The following is a 19,401-nucleotide window of genomic DNA, read 5'->3' as shown; positions in this document are numbered from 1 at the left end:
TTCTATTTTGAAAACTACTACAACAAACTAGGGAAAATATTTCCCACATAAACACAAAATTAACATTCTTAATATAGAGAGAGCTCTTTCAATCCTAATTAGAAACATTTATTTAAAAATAGGTAAATGACCTGAATAGAGAATTTATACAATAAACACAAGTGATAACCATGAAAGGATGTTCCATCTCATTAACAAGCAAAGATATATAAACCAAAACAACAGCAAGAAACTTCTGAGATGGACAAATATTAAATGCATGGGTTAAATTCATATTTCTACTACTGGCAAACTATAAATAGGTAACCTCCCTGGAGTATAGTCTGGAAAAACATGCCAAAATTTGAAACATTCACAGACTTTGAACCAGCAATTCACATAGGGAGATAGGTAGCTTTTATACTGTGGGAAGTATCCTTCAGAGTACCCATTTTGAAGGACAACTGGCAACTACTATTAAAACTTAAAATGTACAAGCCACATGGCCTACAACATTCTACTTCTCATATTCCACCCATGTGCCCAAGGAACCATTTACAAGGCTATCCATTGCAGTATTATTGTAATGGCAAAAAAGTGGAATTAACCTAAATGCCTACCAATTAAGGGAAACCTAAACAAACTATGGAACATCCATATTATAGAATTCTATGCCATATCTAAAAGGAATATAGTGAGTACCACATGTAATGCTAGAGACAGTCTCTAAATCACTATTTTAAAGAAAAAAAGCAAATTGCACAATGAAACATGCATTTGGTAAGAAAAAAAGACAAGAAAAGAAAAAAGGAGAAAAGAACAAAAGAAAAGTGAAGGAAGGAAGGAAGAAAAATTCTGTGTATTGTTTATAGATTGCATGCTTATAAATGCTCAAAGAGCCTGAAAGGTTACACATCAAACTGATAACTATGGTTACCTCTAGAGAGGAACTGGAATTAGGGATTATAATTTACCTGTAATGATCGAATTTAATATAAGAATGTGTTTATGCACTGCATAGTTAAAATGTTTAAAGAAATGAAGAGAAAAAAGTAAAATGCACAAATTGCATGTGCAAGAATATCCACTGTAGCACTACACTGTAACAGTGAAAAACAGGCAACAACTTAAATATCTACCAGCAATGAATTAATTAAATTATACATTTACAGAAGGAAACACTATAAATAATGATGACAGCTGGCAGCTCTGGGTGCACTGTCTATAAGTTAGCCCTGCTCCGCAAGGAGCAGCTAAAAAATAAAAAAATATAATAGTAATTTATATTATATTTTATATTTTATTATTCCTATTTCTTTCATTCTTTTTTAATGATGTCCCTTGAGTCATGTATTTTATAGATACAATGTTTGAGATATATATAAATATATCCTCAATGCATTAAGAGAAAAAAAATTCTAAAACAGTCCATGTACCGAAATACATTCTGCTTTTTATAGTATGTGTGTGCACATGCACTCACAACATATACTAACATTTTTTGGACATAAATATATTGTTTTCTAACAAAGTCAAGTGTAGCTACAGTTGGGTGGCAGGATTACAGGTGACCACAATTTTCTTCTTAATGTACTGTAGTATCTTCTCTTTTTTTTTTTTTTTTTTTTTGCAACAACTACATATTCTTATTCAGAAAAAAAGTCACACACCTATTTCTCTTTTTTCTGTTTCCACAAGTTTAAGAGTTTCTGAAGTTCAATATTTACTGTTTGCCTGGCTACCTCACTCCAGGCACTCTATCAGGCACTTGGGACATGAGTCCAACATGGCCTATGAATATAGGCAATGCTGCTTATCAGGTAAAGTCTGGGTCCTGTCACCTCCTCTTCCCCACAGTCCTCCCCCAACACCCACCAACAACCTGCACCCCAATATCATATAAAATGTCAGCAATATAAACTGCAGAAAACCTCTTGCCATTCTATAGAATGATTCCTGATGTTTCCTGTGATTTAAACATTAACAGCAGCTAACAAACCTTTCTCAAAGACTTCATATAGGCAGCAGCTTTTTTCTTATACTGGAGCATGCATTCAGCTGAAAGAGGACTAATGAATCCACTTGCTGCCTTAGGTCCATAGCTCAGTGAAGCAATGAAGTAGTCCAAATTGTTGCTGAAGAAGGATGCAATCTAAACATCGTGTGACAAGAAAATAGATTTTGTTTTCCAACAATATATCTAAAATATATATCTAATACTTTTTGCAGCGAAGTTTAAAGATGTTGAGAACGGAAATGGAAATGAAATTCCAACACCTGCCCCAAAGCCCACACTTATTTATTTGAGAATACCTAGGCAATGGATTATAATAAAAAGAGGACACCAGTATAAATAGAACAAATTTCTGACATGTTCTTTTCTAACAATTTCTATTCTTCCTGAAAACCAAGACTGACACTCATTTATTCTGTAGGTGACTTTCATGAGCTCTTTACCTCATTGATTTCTGCCACTGTTCTTAAAATATCCATGTTTGGATTTCTAGATTCCATTTGTATTTTAACTTCGAATATTTCATATTCTAACAGAAGATATAGCATAGTATCTTGAATATGTAACCTCCATTTAAATTTAATTCTATAAATCTCAATTTATAAATTACAAATACAGAAAAGAAAGACTGAAAATTCAGTAGACTGTCATTTACAGATTTAACATTTGTTAACTCTATGTAAGCAGCCACAAAGATCTATTGCTATAACTTTCTGAGCCATGATTTTGAATCTCTAGTGTTTGGTAATACTTGTGATAATACTACTTCTGTGGTTTTGTATCTTAACAAGTACTTTAAAGCGACTTCAACATGTGTCTTTCCATTGAACCTTTAATAGTAGATCATGATCATCTGGATCATTAAATACTTAATTTTCACTACAAACTGACCAAAGTGTGGTTTCCTTTTTTTTTTTCTTTTTCTTTTTTTAAGTCGGCATCTCGCTCTGTTGCCCAGGCTGGAGTGCAGTGGCATGATCTCGGCTCACTGCCACCTCCGTCTCCTGGGTTTGTTTGACTGATTCTCCCGCCTCAGCCACCTGAGTAGCTGGGATTACAGATGCCTGCCACCAGACCCAGGTATTTTTGTATTTTTGTCTGTTTGTTTGAGACAGAGTCTTGCTCTGTCATCCAGGCTGGAGGGCGGTGGCATAATCTATGCTCACTGCAACCTCCACCTCCTGGGTTCAAGCCATTCTCCTGGCTCAGCTGCCCCAGTAGCTGGGATTACAGGCATGTACCACCACACCCAGTTAATTTTTGTATTTGTAGTAGAGACGGGTTTTCACCATGTTGGTCAGGCTGGTCTCGAACTCCTGACCTCATGATCTGCCCGCCTCGGGCTCCCAAAGTGCTAGGGTTACAGGTGTGAGCCACTGCACCTGGTCTAATTTTGTGTGTTTAGTAGAGACGGGGTTTCACCATGTTGGCCAGGCTGGTCTCAAACTCCAGACCTCAGGTGAGCCACCATGCCCAGCCCAAAGTGCAGTTTCTTTCTTTCTTTTTTTTTTTTTTTTTTTTTGAGATGGAGTCTCAACTGTCGCCCCAGGCTGGAGTGCAGTGGCGCGATCTCGGCTCACTGCAAGCTCCACCTCCTGGGTTCACACCATTCTCTGGCCTCAGCCTCCCGAGTAGCTGGGACTACAGGTGCCTGCCACTGCATCCGGCTAATTTTTTTTGTATTTTTAGTAGAGATGGGGTTTCACCGTGGTCTCGATCTCCTGACCTCGTGATCCACCCACCTCGGCCTCCCAAAGTGCTGGGGTTAGAGGCGTGAGCCACTGCGCCCAGCCCAAAGTGCAGTTTCTTTAAGAATCCTTTGATAAACCAGGTGCAGTGGCTCACACCTGTAATCCCAACACTTTGAGGCTGAGGTGGGGGTATTGTTTGAGCCCAGAGTTCAAGACCAGCCTAGGCAATATGGCAAGACCTCAACTCTTCAAAATTGAAAAATTAGCCAGGCATGGCGGTGTGCGTCTGTGGTCCCAGCTACTTGGGAGACTGAGGCAGGAGGCCTCACTGCAGCCTCAACCTCCTGGACTCAAGTAATCCTCTTGCCTGAGCCTCCCATTCTGGCTAAATGCTTTAGCCAGAAAAGTTACAGTCTTGTATAAATTAAAGAATACTGTAGTTTGGTAAATTTTAAAAAGTAATTTGTAAAACAGAGTATTCTACTTTGGCAAAATTGGTCAAAATTAATTACTAATGGTCTGAAAGGTTATATTTTTCACTGATATTTTACTATATCAAATGAAATTCTATGTTAGGTAGTATTCAATAAAGTAAGGATTCCAAAAACCTTGAGCTATATAGTCCTTGTGAATGACATGGATTCACACAGTGTTTGCATTTGGATCGTGGTAGTATATTGTGAGGTTTATTTTCTTTTTTCTAATATTTCTACATTTTCCAGACTTTCTTTAATATGAATATACTACACTCTTCTACTGGGCTCTTAAAGAAATTACGAACTGTAAAATTAGGTTAATCAAATCATATCAGCTAAGTATTTAGTATTAAGCTGACACCAACTAACATTAGTTCAAACATTTTAGTTGAAAACCATTTATTAAAATTCCAGAGTGAAGATCAGATACCTTTCCTTGAGATGACATTTTATGGTTTCAGGCAAAGTAACGCTAAAATAAACTATGAAATATACAAGTATTTAATTATTTCAGAGTTCTCAGGAGATCGAGACCATCCTGGCTAACACAGTGAAACCCCGCCTCTACTAAAATACAAAACAAAATTAGCCAGGAGCGGTGGTGGGAGCCTTTAGTCCCAGCTACTCGGAAGGCTGAGGCGTGAGAATGGTGTGAACCCTGGAGGTGGAGCTTGCAGTGAGCTGAGATGGCGCCACTGCACTCCAGCCTGGGCAACAGAGCGAGACTCCGTCTCAAAAAAAAAAAAAAACAGTTGGCAAATACAAAGATTCATAAAATACCAACATTCTCTCTTTGTAGAATTTTTCTCAACTGAATCAAAGTTAGGATTATCCTCCGAAAGCATCTGGCATGCCGTGGATGAAGGAGGTGAAAAAGAAGGCCATGGGGATGTTCCTCTGGCTCAGGAATCCTGTCCACATAGATCTGTAAGCTGACAGAATCTAAAGATAACACGTTTTAATCACGACCCCACACTATAGCAAGTGGTCACAAGACCAGTTCAACTTTGAAAAAGATGACACTGGAATGTCTAACATGATTTATGATCATTTCTGACTTGTAAATCACTTGAAGAATATTTGTTCCTATTATGGTCAACCTGTCAGAAGCAGAATAGTATATAAAGACAGACACAGAGATAAGCATTTCCTTTGGAAATCACGCTCAGTCTGCTGAAATAAATGGGCTAAGATAGTTCTGAACACAGTCCTTTTGATTTTATACATGTAGGACATTCTCAGAGAAATCTTAATCATTAAAGTTGTTGATGACAGCCACATGAACGCACACTCTGAGAATATAACTTCTGCTGAAACAGGAATATCCATGACCAAAACATTCTCTTTTTTTGGAGATAGGGTCTTGCTCTGTCACCTAGGCTAGACTGTGGTGGCTCAAACACGACTCACTGCAGCCTCAACCTCCTGGGTCAATCAAGTAGCGGGGACCACAGACGCACATCACCATGCTTGGCTAATTTTTTAATTTTGTAGGGATGAGGTCTTGACATGTTGCCCAGGCTGGTCTTGAACTCCTGGGCTCAAGCAATACTCCCGCCTCAGATTCTCAAAGTGCTGGAATTATAGGTGTTAGCCACTGCACCTGGCTTATCAAAGGATTCTTAAAGAAACTGCACTTTAGTCAGTTTACAGTGAAAATTAAGTATTTAATGATCCAGACGATCATGACCTACTACTAAAGGTTCAACGAAAAGACACACGTTGAAGTCACTTTAAAGTACTTGTTAAGATACAAAACCACAGAGGTAGTATTATCACAAGTGTTACCAAAAAAAAAAAAAAAAACAAAACACTAGGAGGAAAAAAACAAAATATTAATGGAACGTATATTGTGGTGGGTTTGTTTTCTTTTTTTGTATGTTCCCGGTGTTGTATATGGCAGACCCTTCATATGTACAAGGATCTATATTGAGACTACCTAGAATCTTCTAATCATCCAATACTGCATTAAAACATAAACAGGGAGTGATCTATACACTCAAGACAAATGCTCAACAGTCATTGTCATATTGCTTTAAACATTAGGTAGGGAAGCAGCATGCAGTGCATGTGCCTATAGTCCCCGCCACCCAGGAGACTCCCCTGAGTCCAGCAGTTTGAGTCAAGCCTGGCAACATAGCGAGAGATCCCTTTCTTAAAATAATATGTCAGAGTAAATACTGGGTAGGAAGCAGAGGAAAGGGAGACAGCTTTATTTTACCTTAAACCCTTATATTCCAAAATCCTTTTACAGATCCATTTTCCTATGTCATTCAGGAAAAAAGCACATATTTAAGAGTTTTAACATCAATATAAGCCAGAAAAGAATTACCTTTCCTGCTCCATTTGTTAACGCCACTACTGATGACAGGATACAGTCATTAGTTGTTATCAGCTTCTGTGTTGCTGTTGGAAGTTCATGCTCTATTGTAGCTTTTTGACTATAATGTTTGGAAATATCTATAAAACCAATTAAATGAAAATTCATTATTGTCTATATGTAAGTCACATACAGATAACCACCCCATTCATTTCTCACATCTATTCTTCTAAATTTATAAAGTAAATTTGACAAAGAATGGTCTCAAGTGTCAGGATTGCACTGAATATCAATTAGGTCACAAATCTACATGGAAAGAACAGAGAGAAGTAAGGATCTCTGAACACCACCTTGGCTGTCTTTACTACAGCTACCAAGATTTCCTCATCGGAGTATTAATTCTAACATTGGGTAAATGATCCTGACCAGTATTTACCAGTTAAAAACCACTGTTTTAATAGTATAACAGGCATCAAGGAGAAAAGATCTTGTACTTATATAAACAACCCAAGAGGCTGGAAAGGAATAGCCAACACAACCACAATGTCTCACAATCCTTACTGGACCGTAGCTAGTTTTCTAGTGCACACCCTAACCAGCAATGAGAAATATCTGCACAGCCAAATACGGATTGGATACTCCAGTGCCTGGCTTCCTGTGCAACCATCTCCAGTCCAAGGATATTACAATAAAGGCCTGTAGTTAGGAAAGCATAGAAGAGGCATACATATATACACATATATATTAATTATATATAATTGCATATATTAGTTAATAATATATTAATTGTATATACAATTGTATATATTAGCTAATATATACAATTATATATATTTACATACGTAAATCACAAAACATGAAAATTTTTATAGCCATTTTGTACACAGAGAATATCATTCATTCAGAATCAAGAAATTTAGTTGATTTTAGACTATAGATAATTAATGGAGGAAATAAGACTATTTGCAAAGAAATAGTATTTGAGATTTAACCTGAAATGATCATGATATTTTAACTCAAGATTACTATGGTCCATGAATGAGATTATTTTCACTAACGTTTTAAAACTAGGGAATTTAAAAATAATTAATATATTCCTATATTTATATACACTTGTATAAATACGCCTTTGACTTAGGATAGTTTTAGAGTTTCATTACACCTGTTAGCCAGTTTTTCCTATTGTTAACATATTATATTACTATGGCACAGCTGTCACAGAAAAGGAACCAACCAATTGGCACATTACTATTACATTCAATATATTTTTGAAAAGAAATTATCCTCAATATAGTCATAAGATGTCCAAGTATATAAAAATTCAATTAGGATGCTGAATGTTTTTTGTTAAGTTTTCTATATTTTATTTTAGAGGCAGGGAGTATATGTGCAGGTTTGTTATGCGGGCATATTGTGTAATACTGGGGTTTGGACTTCTATTGAGCCCATCAGCCAAATGGTGAACATAATAGTGGGATTGTTAATACCCAGTAGTGGGATTGCTGGGTCGAATGGTAATTCTATTTTTAGAACTCTAAAAATGAGAGAAATCTCCATACTGCTTTCCATAGGGGTTGAACTAATTGACATCCCACCAAACAGTCTGTAAGTACTGAATGCTTTTTGCATACAGAACTTGCTCATCCCTAACAAACATTTCTTTCTACACATCAGTTTTACTCAATATTTTACTGGAAGTATACAATGTTATAATAATACAATTTGGCTGGTAAGCAATCTTGGTTGATGGTAATTGAGGTACTCATGAAAAAAGGACAATACTAAGAATAATGCTATTGTAGCTTGATTATAGTCATTCTCGCAATCAAAAGGTTTACTCTTGGCAGGATGCAGTGGCTCACGCCTGTAATCCAGCACTTTGGGAGACCGAGGTGGGCAGATCACTGGAGGTCAGGAGTTCAAGACCAGCCTGGCCAACATAGCAAAACCCCATCTCTACTAAAAATGCAAAAATTGCTGGGTGTAGTGGCATGTGCCTGTAATCCCAGCTACTCGGGTGCCAGAGGCACAAAAATTGCTTGAACCCAGGAGTAGGAGGTTGCAGTGAGCCAAGATCATGCCACTATAGTCCAGCCTAGGCAACAGAGCAAGACTCTGTCTTAAAAAAAAAAAAAAAAAAAAGTTTATTTTTAATTATTTAGCGTGTTTCTTGACATTAAATTTTAACTCCAAAATGTACAAAAGAATCATGTGGCTTAGACCATAGATTTATTTTTCCTTTTATGTTTCCCATGAGTCTACCAACTTTAGACCTCTGAGACTAAAGATCAAACAATTATCACTTAGAATATGTTCCTTGAAAGGGCTGTATTTGCAGCACAACCCCCAAATGCTGAAGGAGCCGAGAAATCAAAGAAGGAGGCAGGCAAATCCAGTTTATTGGTATAGGAAGATTTACTAGGAGGAACTTACAGACAGAAGCATGGTCTTTGGTGGTTGCAAAACAGATCGCTGCATGGCAAACCCCCAAATGCAAGGCTTATATCTTGGGGAAAAAGTATGCGTGTTCTGGAAGGAATGTGTGGGTGGCTACAGGAATCACAGCCTATGATTTGTAATAGCATCAAAGTTTGTTTTGAAGGAATCTTACAGTGAATAGGTATTCCTATATAAAGAGTAATATATTAGGCTGGGCACAGTAGTTCATGCCTGTAATCCCAGCACTTTGGGAGACTGAAGCAGAAGGATCACTTGAGTCCAAGAGTTTGAGACCAGCCTGGAAAACACAGAAGGACCCCACCTCTATAAAAAAAAAAAAAGAAATTTTAAAAATAAAAAATAAGAAAGAGTAATATATTAAATTGACATTTTGGAGGCATTCCCAGACTCAGGGTTAGTCAGAAGTTACATGGTTGATTAGCATTTAAAATAAAGACACTCTTGGCCAGTGCGGTACCTCAAGCCCATAATCCCAGCACTTTGGGTTGGAACAATGTGTACTCTGTTCTGTTTCTCATTGTACATTACAAGGAAGAGGGTAGAGAAGGATAAAATACTACGTGCACTACTTTGCTAAATGACTTTATAAAGCAGTACAAGTCAGTTAATGTGATGCCTGCAGCTTTATTGTTTGAGCTGTTTGCTTTGGCTATTCAGGCCCCTTTTATGGTTTCCTGTGAATTTTCGGATTTTGACATTGGGCCAGGTACAGTGGCTCACGCCTATAATCCCAAAACTTTGAGAGACCGAGGCAGACGGATCACTTGAGGTCAGGAGTTTGAAACCAGCCTGGCCAACATGGCGAAATCCTGTCTCTATTAAAAATACAAAAAAATGAGTCGGCATGGTGACGCACACCCGTAGTCCCAGCTACTCAGGAGGCTGAAGCAGGAGAATCGCTTGAACCTAGCAGGCAAAGATTGCAGTGAGCCAAGATCACAGCACTGCACTCCAGCCTGGGTGACAGAGCAAGACCCATCTCAAAAAAAAAGTATCTTTATTTTATAGCAAATGTAATACATATACACCACAGAATACTATGCAGCCATAAAAAGAAATGAGATTATGCCCTTTGCAGGTACACGGATGGAGCTAGAGGCCATTATCCTCAGCAAACTAATGCAGAAACAGAAAATCAAATACTGCATGTTCTCACTTGTCAAAGGAAGCCGAATGATGAGAAGACATGGACACATGCCAGGGAACAAGACAGACAGGAGCCTGATGGAGGGTGGGGGATGGGAGGAGGGAGAGCATCAGGAAGAATGACAAATGGATGTTGGGCTTACTGTCTAGGGGATAGGATGATCTGTGCAGCTAATCACTATGGCACACATTTAACTATGTAACAAACCTGCACATCCTGCACATTTACCCCTGAACTTAAGATAAAAGTTAGGGGGAAAAAAAAGTCATCTGATGATGTGTATATATACTAAACTTTGGGAAACATTGGTCTATATATTTTCATAACTACAACTACAGACTATACTATAGTCACTTTAGAATAAAGTCGAAATCATAAAAAACAAAACAAAACAAAAAAAAAACTGTCTTTCTTTTAAATGCTAATCTGCTATATAACTTCTGGCTAACCCCGAGTCTGGGAATACCTCCAAAATGTCTAGTTGATATATTACTCTTTATATAAAAACATGTATTCACTATAAGTTTCCTCCAAAACAACCCTTGATACTGTTACAAAAAATCATAGGCTGTGATTACCCACTTACACATTCCTTCCAGAGCACATGTACTTTTCCCTCAAGATATAAGCCCTGTGCCTGGGAGGTTGCAGTACAAAGACCTTCCTGTCTTATGACTGCCCCAACACCATTCTTCTGTCTATAAACTACCCCAATAAATCACCCTATACCAACAAAGTGGATTTGTCTGCCTCATTCTTTGGTTTCTCAGCTCCTTCAACATTTGGAAGTGACTACATATACTCCTCTTTTACAAAACAAAATGCCACTTGTTAAATAATTAAGTCACTTCTGTTTTAATTCCATGTCGGATACATATTTTTATAAATCCCTCTGTTTACACTGAGACCAAGCTATCATCCAATAAATTAAGAATCCCTTATCCAAAAAGCTTAGGACCAGCAGTGTTTTGGACTTCAGATTTCTTCAGATTTTGGAATATTTGCGTATACATAAGAAGGTATCTTGGGGATGGGATCCAAGTTTAAATAAGAAATTCATTTATGTTTCATATATACCTTATACATATAGTCTGAAGGTAATTTTGTACGATATTTTTAATAATTTTGTGCATGAAACTAAGTTTTGACTACAACTTTATCATGTCATATGAGGGCAAGTGTGGAATTTTCCACTTGTGGTGTCATGATGGCACTTGAAAAGTTTCAGATTTTGAGGCATTTTGGATTTCAGATTATCATATTAAGAATGTTCAACCTGTATTAGCATAGGAAAATTTATTTTTTTTTCACTTTATTGTTTCATTTTGTAGAGACAGGGTCTCCCTATGTTGCCCAGGCTAGTCTCAAATTCTTGGGCTCAAGCAATCTTCCCACTCGGCCTCCCAAAATGCTGGGATTATAAGCGTCAGCTATTGCACTCAGCCAGCAGAGGAAACATTTTAAAACAAAACTAAAAAACTTGTAGCTACAGAGGTACTTGAGGTTTCAATGGCCTGGTTCTAGGCTAAGTAAAATTCTGGAAGAGAGGACTACAACTGAGTCTTAGCTCCTCAAACCAAAAGCCGCACAGGAAAAAAGCAACATCTCTTGGATTTTTCTATAGACCAAACTAAATTCTGTAGGACTGGAGTTGAATATCATTAACTACCACCCATATTGCCTATCCAACTTGTGATTTCTGAAATCAAGGCTAATTCTGTAAGTACAGTGACATTCAAAGTTCCTTATAATTGGGATCAGGCACAGTGGCTCACGCCTGTAGCCCCAGCACTTTGGGAGGCCAAGGCAGGTGGGTCACCTGAGGTCAAGAGTTCAAGACCAGCCAGGCCCATCTCTACCAAAAATACAAAACTTAGCCGGGCATGGTGGTGTGCATCCATAATCTCAGCTACGCAGGAGGCTGAGGCAGAAGAATCACTTGAACCCAGGAGGCAAAGGCTGCAGTGAACGGAGATCACACCACTGCACTCCAGCCTGGGCAATAAAGTGAAACTCAATCTCAAAAAAATTATAAAATTCCTTATAATTGAATACAAGCCATAGAAAGGCCCATACTCTAGTGTGAATGGTAAACTGGTGCTTGGTAATACTGCTGAGACTAAGAATGAATCCCAGTGCCATAGATCAGGTCCCCCAATATATCCCTCTTTTCCATGTTATGAAACACAGCTTTAGGTTTTTAAAAATAACTTTTAAATTCTGTGCAATTAGTAATTGGTCACTAATTGTTAACTAAACACAATGAATCATCTAGGCATCTGGACTATTTCCAATAGTCCTTAATGATTGCTTCTGTCCCTCTTCTCCTTCCCCTGCTTTCCCTACCCCAACAGTCTCTAAAAGGAAAAGAACGGGAAAAAAACCTACAAGCAATTGCAAAGTTGTAGATTAGTCAGGACTCAGAATCACACACTAAGAAGCACATGAAATGCTTTAAAAGGTTCCCCTCGGCCTTTCAGCAGACTACATTTTTAGGAGCACAGAAGCAATTGAAAACTGACCAAAATGTAAAACCAGACTTTCATTTCTTATGGCTATGCCCAATAAGACAGGACTTTAAAAGGCACTTAAAACATTAAAATGCACAGGATGGTGGAAAGTTAGTGTATTCCTTCTGGGGACTTGAAGCCTTGGTTTCCTCAATTCCTTTGTGCTTGGGCTCTAAGAAGTGCAATGTATTTTGCAAAAGGCCTCTGAATAGCATGTCTGGTTTCGTACAATTCACACACCTGCCTAAAGTCAGTGTAATGTATTTCTGGCTAAAGTACTGTACACAAGGATTTCTCTTCAGCACTTCGTTTACCTCCAGAAATAAAGCAGAAGGGAAAAGCAGAAGGCAGTGAGCTGTGCACTCAACATAAGCCAAATGCTACTAAGCCTTTATCTGGGGTCTATTACCCCTGGCAGTGTTTGTTTAAATCTTATTCAGGCAGATCGAAGGAAGTTGGGCAAAGGTTTTAAGCTTACGTTCTTTTTCAAAGCCTACCTTTCATAATGTCATGAAATCCATGCAGAGCAGCACCAACATTTGTTAACACAGAACTGTAGTTTGTCCGAAGGAGTCCATCTGGCTCTGTACCTAGGAAATCAAAATCACAAATCTAAGCATTTTCCTGAAAAATGGACTGCCCACTGTACCCCTCTACTTTTGAGAAGACAGAGAATGAAGACTGCTTGTAATATGCTAGAAATAATGGCTCTTAAAATCTTGGCAGATACATTCAGACATAATGGTGATACACATAAACACATCTAAATGATTTGCATCTCCTACGTCCACAAATATTTAATGGTTGAGAAACAAAATTCAGTTGTTAGGCAGGATTAAGTCTGTCATGATTCTTTGTAAAACGAAAGTCTTTATGAATTTTTACCTTGTTATTACATAAGACATTTTTCATTCCCTACACATTATTTGTTGAACATCGCTGAAACACTCTTACCCAAATATCACAGAGTTCTGCTTCTGCCATGTCAGCATGAGGAGCTCTGTGGACCTGCTTGCCCTCTGCAAAACCGGTAAAATTTGCAAAAAGGACAATCAAAGTCTCTAGAAACGGTTCTAAGGGCAACACAGCACATGATTTACTCAAGAAAATCTGTAACAACTCAGTAATAACAGTGAGAGTCTATGGTATTTAAACCAAGAATCACTACCTCCCTCCCACAGCTCAGGGAGAAAGAAACTCCATTCCCAATAGGTATAGCCAAGAATACAGGACTTCCTCTCTCCCAACTCCTAGAGAGGTCTAGATTTCTCCTCTTGCTCCCAGCTACCTGTTACTGAAGCTAAATTCTGAGCAAGTGTGGACAGAGGCGGGGAATGTTTCCCTTCTTTCACCCAGCCCCTACTCCTAGGATGGAGGCTCTACCTTGGGCATGGTGCTGACAAGAAAAGTGGGGCCCTGATCACCCTTGCCCCAGCTCATCAACAGGAGTTCCACCATGAAAGAGGCAGACCAAGGAGACCGGGGCTGCTGCCTACCCCTCCACTAAGTGCTCAGTTTCTAACAAGGGGGTGCCACTTAGAGAAAAGTATGACCACTGTCCCCAGCCCCCAGAGATTTAGCCCAGGAGATAAGCAAGCCTTAGAACAAGAGCTCTGAATCTCTTCTTAAGGAACTGACTTAATTTGTAATAGGGTGTGGAGAAGTTCAAGCCTAAGGGTGTACTCTAAAAAATTATAGCTGTTGTGAAAGCAATGAAGAAGAAATTGGTAGATTTATTAGAGATATAAGTTAAACTGTGGGCTGGCTGGTTTACCAGAGAGAACCAGAAACAGAAATAGCTAACAAGAGCCCTCCTGGGGTCAGAATGAAGCTCAAACACTGATCTCAAAAAACTATCCCTGCTAGGCGTACGCTAGGTCTATAAGTATACCTATAAAAGAGCCCAAACTGAATTGATTCCCTGAATAGACAACTGATGCCCCACAGCATATTGAAAATGAGAGCAATCAATCAGCAATCAGCGGAGCTTAAACGTGGGTGTGATCAAGGAAGGAGACAGTGAAGGAGAGCCCTGCCACCATCGTCATCCCAGGGTGACTGTGTGCATGCCCAAGGCTGAATCCTCTGAGAAGCAATATCATGGCACAAAACTTATATGCTAAAAACTAGAAGATGTGTTTAAAGAAATTAAAGAGCTACATAAATGGGAAAACATACCATGTTCATGAATCAGACGACTAAGCTTACATGACAATACTCCCTGTATTAATTTCCTAGGGCTGCTCTAATGAAGTACCACAAACAAGTTGGCTTAAAACAACAGAAATTTGTTCTCTCACAGTTCTAGAGGCCAGAAGTCCAAAATCAAGGTGTTGGCAAGGGTCACACTCTCCCCAAAGGCGCTAAGGGAGAATTCTTTCTTGCCTCTTCCAGCTTCTGTTGGCCCTCGGTGTTACTTGGCTGTGGTAGCATAATTCCAATCCCTGCATCTGTCTTCATATGGCCTTCCCCCTCGTGTCTCTGTCTCCAAATCCCAAATTCTTTGTGTCTCTGTCTCCAAATCTCTCTCTCCTTATAAGGATCCCATTCATTGGATTTAGGACTCTCTTTAATCCAGTATGACCTCATCTTAATTTGATGACATCTGCAGAGATCCTATTTCCACAGGAGATCACACATACGGGTACTGATAGTTAGAACTTCACATATTATTTTGGGGGACACAATTCAACTCACAACCCTCTCCAAAATGATCTACAAGTTCAATGCAAATCCCTATCAGAATCCCAACTGACTTCTTTGTAGAAATCGACACAAGCTGATTCTAAAATTCATACGGGATTGCAAGGGACCTCAAATAACCAAAACAATCTTGGAAAAAAAGAACAAAGTAGGAGGGCTCACACTTCCTGATCTCAAAATTTGGTATAAAGCAACAATAATCAAGATATTATGGTACTGGTGTAGGACAGATCAATGAAATAGACCTGAGAATCCAGAAATAAATCTATAGATCTACAGTCAACTGATTCTCCACAAGGGTACCCAGACCATTCAATAAGGAAAGAACAGGTTTTTCAACAAATGGTGCTGGGACAACTGCATAGCCACAGGCATCATATACAAAAATTAACTCAAAATGAGGCTTGCTGTGGTGGCTCACGCCTGTAATCCCAGCACTTTGGGAGGCTGAGGCAGGCAGATCACCTGAGGCTAGGAGTTCGAGACCAGCCTGGCCAACATGGTGAGACCCCCATCTCTACTAAAAATGCAAAAATTAGCCAGGTGCAGTGGTGCGTACCCGTAGTCCCAGCTACTCAGGAGGCTGAAGCAGGAGAACCGCTTGAATCTGGGAGGCGGAGTTTGCAGTGAGCTGAGAGTGTGTCACTGCACTCCAGCTTGGGTGACACAGTGAGACTCTGTCTAAAAATAAATAAACAAACAAATAAATAACTCAAAATTAATCATAAACTGAAGTGTAAGAGTTAAAACTATAAAACTCTTAGAAGAAAACATAGGGTAAGTCTTCATAACCTCAGATTTGACAGTGGATTCTTAGATATGACATCAAAAGCATCAGCAACAACAACAACAACAAAAATGGAGAATTGGACTTCATCAAAATTGAACACTTTTGTTCCTCAAAGGACACTATCAAGAAAGTTAAAAGACAACCTATAAAATGGAAGAAAATATTGTAAATCAAATATCCAGTAAGGGACTTGTATGTATAATACATAAAGAACTCTTACAACTCAATAATAAAGAGCCAACCTAACTGAAAAATGGAGAAAAGATCTCAATAAACATTTCTCCAAAGAAGATATACAAATGGCCAATAAGTACATTAAAACATAGTCAACATCACTCGCAATCAGGGAAATGCAAGTGAAAACCACAACGAGATACCAGTTAATACCCACCAGAATAGCTAAAATCAAAAAACCAAGTAATAGCAAGCACTGAAGAGGATGTGGAGAAATTAGAACCCTCAAACACTGCTGGTAGGAATGTAAAATGGTACAGTACTTTGGAAAACACTCCAGCAGCTCCTCAAACAGTTAAGCAGAGTTGTCACATGACCCAGGAATTCCATTCCTAGTTATACACCCCAAAGAAATGAAAAGAGATGTCCACAAAGAAACTTGTACATGAATGTCAATAGCATCATTATTTGTAATAGCCAAAAGGTAGAAACAACCCAAATGTCCACTACATGACAAATGGGTAAGTAAAATGTGATACATCCATAAAATGTAATATTATTCTGCAATAAAAAGGAATTGAGTACTGATACATGTATCAGTACTATGTATAGTACAGCTACAACTTCTATGAATCTTAAAAAGCATGATGCTAAGTGAAAGAAGTCAGAAAAGACTACATACTATATTATTCCATTTATATGAAATGGGTAGAATTGGCAAATATATAGACAGAATGTAAATTACTAGGGCTTTCGGGCTAGGGAGAGGTGGAACAGGGGAATAGGAGGGCGATAGCTAAAATACACAGCGTTTCTTCTTTGGCTGATAAAAATGTTCCAAAATTTACTGTAGTGACAACGCACATTCCTGTGAATATACTAAAAACCACTGAATTGTAAACTTTAAATTAACACATTGTATGGTATGTAAATTACATCACAATAATGCTGTTAAACCAAAATCATAGTACCAGAAAATTATGGCATTCTTAAAATGTCATTTAAACTGAGCTCCATTCAGTTACCTGAAAATACTTTTCTTTTTTTTTTTTTTTTTTGAGACGGAGTTTCGCTATTGCTGCCCAGGCTGGAGTGCAATGGCACAACCTCACCTCACTGCAACCTCTGCCTCCCGGGTTCAAGCGATTCTCCTGCCTCAGCCTCCCGAGTAGCTGGGATTATAGGCATGCACCACCACGCCCGGCTAATTTTGTATTTTTAGTAGAGACAAAGTTTCTCCATGTTGGTCAGGCTGGTCTCGAACTTCTAACCTCAGGTGATCTGCCCACCTCAGCCTCCCAAAGTGCTGGGATTACAGGCGTGAGCCACCGCGACCAGCCCTGAAAATACTTTTTTTTCAAGTTAGGCCAAACGGGAACAAATGGCATTTTTACTACTAAAGCTCCCCTATGCTACTTGTTGGAAAGCTGCTAAAAATTCTTATCATTTTTTCCTTTCCACACAAAAAAGAGGAAGGAAGGGAAGGCAATTAATATTTAATGCATGTTCAATGTCTGACATTTTACACACTTTCTTTTTATTACTTATTTATTTCAGAAACAGTGTTACTTTGTTGCCTAAGCTGCAGTGCAGTGGTGTGATCATAGCTCACTGTAGCCTTGACCTCCTTAGCTCAAGTGATCCTCCCACCTCAGCCTCCAGAGTAGCTGGGACTACAGGGAAGTGCTACCACACCTCGCCTGGATAATTTTTAAATTTTTTGTAGAGATGGGGGTCTCCCTGTGTTGCCCAGGCTGGTCTTGAACTCCTGACCTCAAGCAATCCTCCCACCTTAGCCTCCCAACGTGTTGGGATAACAGGTGTGAGTCACCTGGCCCCGCCGTACATTCTTAATTTAACTCAATAATCACAACATTTAACTCCATCATATAAATGGAAAACCAGAAGTCCAGAGAGCTCAAGAGTTTTGCCTAAGGTCATAAAATGTATTTGAATTCAAGTTTTCCTGACACCAGATCCTATGCTCCTCTCACTCTACTTAGCTAAACCATCTCCCTTTTCCAGCTTCTTGTACTCTTAAGTCCTTGAAGTTGACCCCTAAGCAACAAACATACTTACTTGGCAAGGCAAGAAGAGCTATGTAAGTCTGCAGCTTCTCAAACACAGCTGTCATTTTTTTCATGTCCTGGGACAGCTCTAGATTCCTGGCTCTTAACGCAGATGTGCAAAGAGAGGATTCACATTCTTCTTCTAAACTAGGAATAGGCAGATTTTCAAGAAGTGAGCATCCCAAACAATTTTCAATTAGCTATTAGCAGCCAACTAAATTCTCAAATAACTATATCTAAAGAGAGAAACTGCAGAAAAAGGAATTTGATCTCATTTGTATGGCTCCATTTTTTTACATCATGATACATACACTGTTTGCTGCAAATACCAATGGAATAAGAGAGAATTAAATGGAGTAACAGATAAAAAGGCACATGTCCATTATCTTTCCATCCTGAGAGCAGCACAAAACATTAGAATATTTTAATTTTCTTTTGAGAGGGGTCCCCTCTTTTGCCAGGGCGGGGAAAAGGGGCACAACCCCGGTTCCCCTTAACCTCCGCCTCCCAGGTTCAAGCCATTCTCATGCCTCAGCCTCCTGAGCTGCTGGGATTACAGGAGCCCACCACCATGTCTGGCTAATTTTTGTACTTTCAGTTAAGATGGGGTTTCACTGTGTTGGCCAGGTTGGTCTCGAACTCCTGACCTCGGATGATCTGCCCGCCTCAGCTTCCCAAAGTGCTGGGATTACAGGTGTGAATCACCGTGCCCGTCCACATTTTTAAATATTCTAAATGTTAAAAATCATTAAAATATTTACAGGAAAAAATTTTCACAGACTAAATTCCTAAAGAAAACGAATTAAACAGGAACTGGTATTATTAACACTTATACTAGCAAGAGTATCTAGAAAATCTTTTCCAGTATATACAGTTTTTCAAAAGCCAAACAGATTTACAATCTAGAGGCTCAAACTTAAAAATAAATGCTTAACATTCATAAAATGCATTTTACCATTTTTGATTTTAAATAGTTACTTGGGAAAACTTAATTATAAGGTTTTTTAAAAATGTAGTATCTTAGCTATTCATTTTAAAATGTGGAGGTAATCAAGCAAAAAAAAAAAA

General features: G+C 38.7%; 1 protein-coding gene across 1 annotated transcript in view; it reads right to left on the bottom strand.

Moving 5' to 3' along the window:
* PPP1R21 (protein phosphatase 1 regulatory subunit 21) overlaps positions 1-19,401 on the bottom strand; it is a 78,456-nt gene that overhangs the window by 19,580 nt on the left and 39,475 nt on the right. The window contains 4 exon segments of the mRNA XM_017868841.1: positions 1,979-2,131; positions 6,493-6,620; positions 13,095-13,187; positions 18,344-18,482. Of these exon segments, the coding sequence (XP_017724330.1) occupies positions 1,979-2,131; positions 6,493-6,620; positions 13,095-13,187; positions 18,344-18,482 (513 nt within the window).

The sequence above is a fragment of the Rhinopithecus bieti genome, unplaced genomic scaffold (assembly GCF_001698545.2).
Source record: "Rhinopithecus bieti isolate Rb0 unplaced genomic scaffold, ASM169854v2 scaffold_4758, whole genome shotgun sequence".
In the NCBI taxonomy this organism is placed as follows: domain Eukaryota; kingdom Metazoa; phylum Chordata; class Mammalia; order Primates; family Cercopithecidae; genus Rhinopithecus; species Rhinopithecus bieti.
The sequence above is the reverse complement of the archived record's forward strand: the minus strand, read 5'-3'. Positions and strand labels throughout refer to the sequence as shown.